The sequence below is a fragment of the Chinchilla lanigera genome, unplaced genomic scaffold, assembly GCF_000276665.1.
Source record: "Chinchilla lanigera isolate Chin_1 unplaced genomic scaffold, ChiLan1.0 scaffold00012, whole genome shotgun sequence".
Taxonomy (NCBI): Eukaryota; Metazoa; Chordata; class Mammalia; order Rodentia; family Chinchillidae; genus Chinchilla; species Chinchilla lanigera.
The window spans coordinates 22,585,970-22,596,580 of NW_004955413.1; the positions used below are offsets into that span (position 1 = coordinate 22,585,970).

Consider the following 10,611-nt stretch of genomic DNA (forward strand, 5'->3'; position numbering starts at 1 on the left):
AAGAAGAAGAAAGAAGAAGAAGAAGAAGAAGAAGAAGAAGAAGAAGAAGAAGAAGAAGAAGAAGAAGAAGAAGAAGAAGAAGAAGAAAGAAGATGAAGAAGAGAAGAAGAAGAAGAAGAAGAAGGAGGAGGAGGAGGAGGAGGAGGAGGAGGAGGAGGACGAGGACGAGGACGAGGACGAGGACGAGGAGGACGAGGAGGACAAGGAGGATGAGGAGGAGGAGAAGAAGGAGGAGGAGGAGAAGAAGGAAGAGGAGGAGAAGAGGAAGAGGAGGAGGAGAAGGAGGAAGAGGAGGAGGAGGAGAAGGAGAAGGAGAAGGAGAAGAAAGAGACAAAGAGAGAGATCTGTTCATATAAGGACACCATTCCTACAGATTAGGACCCTAACTTTAATATCTCATTTGATCTAAGTTATCGCACCTCCTTAAAGTCCCTATCACCAAAGTCAGCCACTGGGGTTGAGGGTTGAACATATGAGTTTGGGGCACACATTTTGGTCCTTAACACTAGTTTCTCCATTTAAGGTGTGATATGACAGCAGCTCCTAGGATGAATACGACCCACCTGTACTCTAAGCCATTTACACTCTCATCCATTGTCATTGACCCTATTCCTTTCTTCCTCCACCAGACAGTGACAGTTTTCTAGAGGTCGTCATTGAGTATATCCTGCACACACTGAGCAGTGAGGATGTGCAGCAACTGCTGACTGACGATGTCGCCTGGGAGATACTGGTGGAGACGACCGATTTGACCAGGTCACCTGTTTTGGGGCTCTCCAGCAATGCTGCCCAGATCCCCACTGGACTGGGGCTGTCAGGGGCAGATACACCTCCTCCAGGATGGTCCTGTGGTTGGGTTCAGGGTGCCCCTTTCCCTACAGTCCCTGAGGGACATGATCTCCATGTCATTCCCTGGAAGTGAGTGGTTTCAGGGTGAAGGGACACCTTCAGGGACACCCACAGCAGGCAGCTCCTTGCTGTGACCTGCGATTTAGGTGGCCTTTACTGGTCCCCTCACTACGTGCTGCCTCAGTTTCTCCATTCATCGAGTCTCCTTATAAGAAAAGTAGGATAATGTGTGAAAGGACTTGCTTGAGAAAGTCATTTAAATGCACACCTCATCAGTGTGTTTCTGGGGTTCTGGCTCAGATCATTTATCTTAGTAACTGAGGAACTGCACAAATACAATAGGACACTTATTTTTGTAGTATTTATGCAAATGTCACTTGGTGTGTTCTGTGTAATTGAGGCTGCCCTTGAATTCCTATGTTGACCAGGCTGACATCAAACTTTCCATTCTCCTGCATCAGCCTCTTGAGTGCTGGGAGTGCTGGTGTGTACCAGCATCTGGGCCAGGATGCAGAGCCCACTGTGGGGTAGGATAGAGCCAGGTGGACCCTGGCTTACTGTCACCTACAAGGCTGCAGGCTAATGCCTGGGAGACCAGGATTATGATGTGTACAGTTGAAGCAGCAATTCAATCTGATAAGACTGTAGTGAGCTTGGAATCAGAGGGGGAAGACAGCTTCCCAGAGGCCCACAGAAACTTGCGACAGGGTCAGAGCCAGGGGTGGGGATGGAGCAGATGAGGCCTGGAATGGAGCAGTAATAAGAAGCCTGGGGCTGCAGGGCTGGACAGAGTGAGAGAAAGTGGGTGCTGGAGGCTCAAACCTTGGGGAGTCCTGGCCCAGCAGAGGACGTGGTCGGTGAGGGCTTGTTTCCTGCCCTTGTTGTGACCCATCCCAGAGAGCTCAGAGGGCTGTGCTGGTGGGTGATTGTCTCCTTCAAGTGCTGCTGGTCACCAGTGAGTTCTCGCCTCTCATTTGGGACCCTTCTCTACTCACACAAAGTAGCCCTGATCATCAGGAAATGGTGGCTTAGTGACAAAGTCCTCAGGTAGAATGGTTAACAGCTGGCTGTGTAGTTTGCGAGTCTGAGGACACTGAGAGTCCCCAATGCAGAGAGGACATTCTCTATTACAATGTTCAGTTTCAGGGTTCTCAGGCTCTAGATGCAGAGATGGGTCTCAAGGTCCCCCAGTTCATTGCACACAGCCTTTGCACAAACTCATGAGAAGTGTCCCTGGCTAAGGTCTCATTTCGGGTCATGACATCAACAGAAAGGTCCTGGTCATGGGATCGGGTGTGTACATGAGCTGCAGGCTAGGTAGATAGGATGCAACCAGGGAAAATAGCCAGGTCTCTTTCTTCCCCATAACTTCTGGCAGCAGCTGGATCCATCTACCTTCAGCTCAAAGTGCAAAGGGCACCAGACATTGGAATAGAGTGGGTGGGGGGCCAACTGAACTGTTCGATCTCTTTTGCCTCAAAGGATTTACTTTTTACATCTTGTTACTCAGAGTGAACCAGATTGCAAAGTCCAAAGGCACAGTCTCCCAGACTACCCTTATTTTGGACACCACTGAAAATCTGAGAACTCCCCAGAACCCCATGCAGATGTGACAGTTCAGTAGAGGGACTCAGAGAATCACTGCAAATGTTTACCACACACTTACAGTGTATCATGAGGACAGGCCCAGGGTATAACCTGCTGCCACAGTCATAGAGAGGGCACTAGAGGCCAGAATCTGGCAGATAGCAAGTACAAAGCTTGCATTTTCCACAGGACACAGAGTGCTCCCGCATGTGATGCACGACAATTCACAAGGGGATGCCAGGCTGCAAGGCTCAGCCTGTGAAGGGAACATCACCCTAACACGTGGCTGAGCAGGCGCTGGATGCACTGGAAAGCCAAGGTCAAAGCCTACTGGAAAAGAGGGTCAGAGGGTTCTAAATAAATTCTGGTCATGCCATGTTCTCCAGACATCAGGGCTGACCTGGAGGTTCCATCTGCTTCTGGAGGTCAGTCGTTTTAGTCTGCAGTTTCTCTGAAGTCAGAAATGATCCCTGTCATCGATCACATAGTAAGGATGAATATCCATTATAGGAAATCCCTGGGATTCCTGAGTGTTTTACATGATAGCTGTTTTCTGATTTTGAAACATTTGTTGATACATTAAGAGATAGCTTAGAAATATGACTCCAAACAAAACATGAAATTCATTTATGGTTCTCTACTCCTTGTATGCATAGCATGGATGTAATTTCATGCAATTTTTCATCATGATTGTGCTTTGACTGTGGCCCATCCTGTGGGTCAGGCATAGAACTTTCTACTTGTGGCATCATGTCCATGTCAGTGCTCAAAAGGTTTCAGATTTAGGTGTTTTTCAGATTTGTTTTTGGAGTAGGAATGCTCAGCCACTGTTGTCCCCAGGCAAATACAGACACTCCTAGCAGTCAGGAATTCTACGGGCCCACAGATTACAAGCTAGTAGCTGAAAGCAAAGTGTAGGCTTCCATTTGATAAAGGTTTACTCCTCACTATATATTAATACTCTCTGAACTAAACCTCTCCCACCTATTGTTCCAATTCTCTGTGTTCATCTGCAGAGTTCCTGCTGCACAAATACATTGCTTATCACTGCATTGACCTTCCGTGAGATGGTGCTTTATCAAATACCCACCATTAAAAAGCATCTGAAAATGATGCACCGACATGGACCCCTTTATGAAATAATGATATCCAAAACATGTTTCTATCTGAAAGAAAGATTCTGTGCATCTGTGTAATTCTTTTTCAGTTGATTATAATGATCCTGTTATGTGTGTAGGGCAAACCTTACAGAGCCCATTTTCCAAATAGACAAACTGCCTTTCTTAACCCCTTGACATTTTCTGCTCCAGGGAGGAGGCAGATGCTGTGCGTGAGGCTCTGATTGAGCCTGAAGCAGACAGTGATGAAGACCTTCAGGCGAGGGAGAGCTTCTTCAGTGCATTTCCTCATGTGAAAAGGGAGCTGGAGGAGAGCATAGCGAAGCTTTATGCCCTTGCAGAGAAGGTTGACAAGGTGCACAAGGACTGCACCATCACCAACGTGGTGGCCGGCTCCAGTGGTGCTGTCTCTGGCATCCTCACCATCCTTGGCCTGGCTCTGGCACCTGTGACAGCAGGTGGCAGTCTGATGCTGTCAGTCACTGGAATGGGGCTGGGAGCAGCTGCTGCTGTGACTGGTGTTTCTGCGAGCATCGTAGACCACTCAAACAAGTTGTCAGCACAAGCTGAAGCCAGACGCCTGCTGTCAACCAGCATGAACACAGAGAAGGAAATTCTACAGGTTGTGGAGGATGCCACACCCAAAGTTTTTTCTGCAGCCAGGAAGTGTGGGGAAGCCTTCCAAGGCATTGAGAAAAACATCCGTGCCATTAAGGTGGCAAAATCCAACCCTCGGTTACTAGCCAGTGCCAACCGCCTCATGAGAACTGGGAAAATCTCAGCCCGAAGTGGTAAGCAGGTGCAGAGAACCCTTGGAGGCACTGTTCTGGCAATGTCAAAAGGTGCCCGGATCATGGGCGCAGCAACTGCAGGTGTCTTCCTTCTGATGGATGTGTACAGCCTTGTGCAAGACTCAGTGCATTTGCAGGAGGGGGCAAAGACAGAATCAGCTGCGGAGCTGAGGCAGCAGGCTCAGGATCTGGAGAGGAAGCTGGAGGAGCTCATCCAGATCCATGAGCGTTTGCAGTTGGACCTGACTAAGTGACGGACGCCTGAAGCAGTGCAGAGCTCAGGGCCCAGGTGCATTTCAAGCACATGCACAAAGGCAGGAAGTGCTGCAGAGGGGAAAAGAGGATGAGATCAAGTCTATGCAACTGTGTGTAAAGAAACTGCATTTCTGTGGCTGAGCCCAAGCAGGGAGGGATTTGTGTAGATAAAGTGGATTAAAGTGAAGACAGAGCCCTGAGGTCTGACATACAGGGAAGCTGTGTCTAAAGAGAGTGGGAAATAGGAGGAAAGAGATTCTTTCATCATAAGAAATCACTGGTGACCTGGGTAGACACATCTGCAGGAAGAAGCTGTGGGACATTCGGGCAAACAGAAGAGTGGAAATTGGGAGTGGCACAGTTAAAAGTGTTTGGGTACTGGAGAAGAAACAGGACTGTACTTCCTACCTTTTGCACAATCTGACACCCAGCAACAGCACAGTCTACCCTTCCTGGCCTGTATCTCTTTCTTTCCAGTGTCAATAAATGCTTATCTCTGTCAGGCAGTGAGTTCAATCGTAACATTGATGATGATGATGATGGTGGTGATGATGATGATGGTGATAGTGATGATATTGGTGATGATGTTGGGGGTGATAGTGGTGATTGTGGTGCTGTTGATGGTGGTGGGCAGTGGGGAGAGATGACAATAGAGCTGGTGGGGCTCTTCATACATGGCCAGCTCAGCAGAGTTGAGTAACTCATTAAGGACACTGGTGGTGTGTGGAGAAAAGTCCGTGCGACCGGAACAGAACGTGCCTTATGAATGTCACTGTCCTCATCTTTTGGGGAAGGAATTCTGGACAAGAGGTATCTCAGATCTGTTTCTCCTTCCTGTATTATATTCTACAGATTTTGGTTTAAAAAATATTTCTTATTGTTTTGGAAAAAAATGGATTTAAATTAACCAATTTCCATGGACATGAATTGCCATGAAGCCAAAGAAAAAAGATCCAGGATGATAATCTAGTCTTTATTGGGAATGTAGAGACAAAGTCCTGGTCAAGGGCAGCAGCAAGCCCAGTGCATTCCACTACTTGGGTCAGAGGGAGGTGCTGACACACTGTCAGGACAGAAGTAACTTTACACGAGGCTGACTGCACCTTGTTTTACCTCAACAAAACAACAAAGACGTGAGAAGGTACATTCTGGCATTGATATCACTATGATCTAAGAGTGGAGTCCCAGATACCACTTTAATGGTTGTGTATAACTGTGGTATGTGGAAAACTGTAGAGGGAAAAGAGGTAAGTGTTACTCTGGAGGGATCATATTGATCATATTTCAAGATCCCTGTGGTTGGGTCAGGATGGTCCCCATAGTGATACGTTGAGCCTTTGCTGTCCTGACTGACTGCCTCACCTGTGAACCCCTTGCCCGATCTCCTTTTCTTAGGAATCTTCTCCCAGGGTCTCAGTGAGCATTCCTGTTCACTCACTCTTCTCTCCAGCTGCTGCCACAAGTGTACTGTGGCAGGACTTGAAGGAGCCCCCTTACATGGCTCAGTCCTGTGGTATTGAGGTTGAAAGTGAGTGCGAGCTGCATGCCTTGATACTGAAGGTGAGCAGGTTTTCTACTGTGCACTCCAGAGTCTCTCCTCTGATGGTGACTGGCAGGACCAGGACGTCCCATCTTCCACTAGTTCTTTTTTACCATCCTCTAGCTACCTGCTTCTTCCTGACTGTCTTGGAAGAGAAGAGATAAGAAAAGCCTGAAGAGAGGATTGGGGCCTTCCCAGGGAAAACCAGAAAGAAAACTAAACTAGTCCTTGAATTTGTCCTTCTAAACCTGAGTCCGTTGGTTCAGAGAAAGAGGCACAAGAGAGAAACAGAGAGACACAGAGAAAGACAGAGACAGACCAGAGAGACAGACACAGAGACAGAGATGTACTTTTGCCCAAAGGCCTCACCTCCTGGCCCTCCTGTTAGGCTTTGCCAAAAATATTATTGGGTGTAATAGGGACTAGCAGTACTTTCTAGGTTCTCATTGTCCTGTTCAATGAATTGGACAGAGCGATTGGTGAATGTGACAGATTGTTATCTATATAGGGCACAAATAAGAACAAGGGGAAAGAAATTCCTGAAAGAAGTGCTCAAGGAGTGAAGGGTGCTTTGAGAGAAATAGAGAACATGTGGCCTACAAGCTGAACAGACCACTATGAGAATTAGAAATCAATGTCTACAAAGTCAATTGCTGCCAACTTTTTATGTTATTTTGATAGTTGGTCTGGATGGTTCCACTGGATCTGACGCAAGAAGATGGGTATGAGATACCAAGTTTTGTTCATTCTTGTGTCAGAAGATTTGTACTGGTGTAGGGCTTGACTTGATCTCATGTCAGTCCAGGGAGCTTTGCTCTGTGCCTGAGGTTAATAAGTCTTTTCTTGCCGGGTTGTGCCGACTATCCCTAGCTACTTTGCCATGCCTTAGCCTCATGCTTCAAACCCATGTATACTATCAGATCATAGCACACTGACAGTAGAGCTAGGAATCAAATGCAAAACAAACCATGGAAATTTTACAAACACATGGGCATTAAATAACACTGTTATGAATTCTCTGTGGGTCATAGAAAAATACTGAGGAAGAAATAAGCAGTTCCTTGAATGAAATAATAATGCCTGAACAACATACCAGAACCTAACGACCCCATGAAAATGGTCCTAAGAGGGAGGTTTGTTGCTGGGAATACTCATGTTAAAGAAGTAAGTTAAGCTCAAATAGATAATATATTCATGTCCCTCAAGATTCTGGAAAATAAGAACGATCCAACATCAAATATAGCACAGGAAAGAAGTCATAAAGACTGGAGCAGAGATTAATGAAATGGAGACCAAAAATACAAAGAATTAAGAAAATATACAAATCCCTTGGAAAACTTACTAAAAGTGGCAAAAATGAATCACTTCAATGAAACTGGAAATGTAAAAGGTGAAATCACAACAGACAACACTGACTTGCAGATGATAATTAGTCACTAATATGAAAAAGCAACTTAACCTTCTAGTGTCCAGATCCATGAACACCAGCTATAAGAAACAATGCCATCAATAATAGACATAGATTTAAACACAGGAGATTTATAAAGCAGCAGTAAACTCTTAAGGATTTTTCTCCCTGCTGACCTGATGCTGAGTCCATGCAGATTACATCAGTGATATCTAAGGCATTCATCACTGGGGCTGTGTGCCATTAGGTGAGAAGTGTTTAGTCTTGTTGAGTGACACTGCATATGAACTGAATGAACATAGCATCTATCCAGTCCAGGCAGTTACAGGGCCCATTTGGCAAACACTAGGCTTCTGGGGAAGGAAGAAGTTACTAAATGTCTCTTCAGGAGCAGAGACAGTCTAGTGGGCAGGAAAGCAGTGTGCTCAGCCTGAGTGGGCTAATAAGTGCCCACTTTTGATTTCTGACACATTCCTGGGGTACTGAACAAAGGGGAGAGGTGAATTGTTCTGCCACGCAATTCTGTTATCCTTTAAGCCTTGGTGATGGCATGATATCAAGGTCCTCCAAGAAGCTGGTGTTGGTGTTGATTTTGATTTAAATATTTTGATGGAATTGTAGGCCCAGTGAGTTTGATAAGCCCAGGGTTCTCCACTGACCTACCTCACTACAGTATGTAACCCCACCCCGGCCTGTGAACAATGTGCAGCTGCCAGAACACCCGTTCTCCTCACACTGCAGAACCGGGAAAAGGTTAGCCAGGGCCCCACCTGAACTATGGGGATGTAAACTGAAGGCAGAGAGTTTGTATCTGTCCCTTGGTAACTGTGTTACTGGGGATCTGACTGGAGGCTTGAGTCTGGGCCCCAACTATCTGGATGGTTCAAGGGTGTGTGTTGCTTTTGCAAAAAATTTATATGACATTCACATACAGTGGCACCTCAGTTCATGAACTGAATCTGGATGGTTCAGGCATTATTATTTCTTCCTTCACTAGGAAGAGTATGAGGAAACTCTTAAAAATTGAACAATGAATTTATTTACATTTTGTCCAAATTCAGAGGGCAGCCTTTCCCCTTGGAACACTCAGAAGCCCTGTAACACAAGAGAGGGAGAACAAGTCCAGCAAATGTGCACAAGTAGATTTCGCCAGACTTTGGCCCAATAGCAAGCCCAGAAAAATGTTAAAAGAACGGTTCTGTTGAAACTATTTTGTCACAAGACATGTGGGTGGCATTTGTCACTCCCAGCTTACGAAAGCCAGGCAAGAATCTAAGGTTCATTTCTTAGATTTGAATATCATTTGAACTTCTCACTTTCAATTCCTCCCTCAACTGCTCCATTTCTCAATATCTTGGGTTTTGTTATGTTTTTTGTTTTTGTTTTTGTTTTATTTTGTTTTTTGGTGCCAGGAATTGAACTCAGGACCTTGAGCTTGTCAGGCAGGCACTTCTGCCACTGAGCTATATCACTGGTCCATTTCTCAATATCATTTGAACTTCTCACTTTCAATTCCCTGCTCAACTTCTCCATTTCTCAATATTTTGGGATTTGGGGCACAGTGCTGAGTAGAAGGCTGTTTACAGTTGGTTTGGTGCACAGACTAGGTTAAGGCAGCTGAAGCACCTATGAAAGGATTCAGGCATTTGAGCCTAAAAAAACACCATTCCAGGTTGTGAAGGTGAATATCAGAGCAGGTTAAAGCCCACAGAGATGCACAGCTCCATTGCTGCGAAGGCATTAGCCTTTAGGCATTCAGGCCTATTATTTCTCTCCATATAACCTGTGTGGCCTGCTTACTTTTTTGGTAGAATTAACACCAGTGACTCCTGTGTGATCCTGACAATATCCCCCCTTTTCACTGAATGAGCTTTTCCTCCTCTGAAGGTACAGCTGATTAACCCTCCACAGTGATGTCCCTGGGTTTGGGGGACCCTTCTCTCAGTGATCTGTCAGGTTTCCCTTCAGCAGGGGAAATCATAGAAACTGGAGTCAGTGTTCAGAATTCTATTCTGCCAAAGTTGAGCAACAAAAGAAGCTTAGAACGGTCACTAAGCTGTGTTTACCTAGAGCATCTGGTCAAGCTTACTCTCATCTATTCCTTAGCAGATAGTGCTTCAAAACAGAATTTTGAGAGATAACATCTAAAAGATTATCAGGAAAAATGTAAAACAGATTACTAAGAAAAAAGAAAATACAGTTTATACAGCAGATTTTTTTTAACCTAAAAACATTTTTTGCCTAAAAACATTTTCAAACTATAAATTGTCTTTACCTAGAATACATTTAAATGATTTATTTGAAAGATATGTGCATTGAAAATGAATACATAACTCTTAGACTATTACAAAATGATGTTATCACAGACAGAAGAAATTCCACCTCTGTTTCCTGTACAGCTGTACCTTGGTATTCATCACTAACACATTCTAGGAGGCCCACGTACCAAAACCACCAAGTACAAAGCAACACATGTGAATAGAAAGACTAGTAAATCCAGAGGCCGTTGACACTGTTAAGTTAGTTGTGGTTTGTATACCAAAGAAAGAAAGAAAAGCTCAATGTTTTCAACTCACAATATGTAGAGTACCTAAACTAATGAGTTTCACATGCTGAGTACCAAGTTATGAGTGTATTTTTTAAAAGTCCTCTAAAAATATAAAAGAAAAAATTTTCTTTTGTTTTATTATAAGCTCTGTATAAGGAAATAGACCCCAACAAAACTTTAATTTCTTGAGCTTAAGAATTCTGCCAATATGTTTTTAAAAACCCCAAATGTCAACTTTTAGAATTCAGCCTATTCCTATAATTAGTGTTTCATCTTATTTGTTGATTTCCAAATATTTGTGGAGCAACTGATACTGATACAATTACATTTCAAACAATCTATGAATGTCCTGAATATATAAACATCGTCCATTTTCAAGAAAAAGACCTCACAGAACATACCATACTAGGGGTGTGCAAAGCCCCAAATTTCTGATCCTTAATCTTCCAACGTCTTCTTCCAAAAAGACAACAATGCACAAACAGCATTTTTAAGCACTTAATGTATGTAAAGAG

The 10,611-nt window shown here is 44.5% G+C and overlaps 1 protein-coding gene across 4 annotated transcripts in view; it reads left to right on the plus strand.

The window, feature by feature from the left end:
- The window catches only part of LOC102014880 (apolipoprotein L2-like), a 13,618-nt gene extending 8,512 nt beyond the window's left edge, over positions 1–5,106 (plus strand). For all 4 annotated transcript variants that reach the window (XM_013511669.1, XM_005379145.2, XM_005379146.2 and 1 more), the window contains 2 exons: positions 630–756; positions 3,747–5,106. In XM_013511669.1, the coding sequence (XP_013367123.1) occupies positions 630–756; positions 3,747–4,599 (980 nt within the window). In that variant the 3' untranslated portion in view covers positions 4,600–5,106. The remainder of the gene's footprint in view (positions 1–629; positions 757–3,746) is intronic.
- Positions 5,107–10,611: the final 5,505 nt, after the last annotated feature.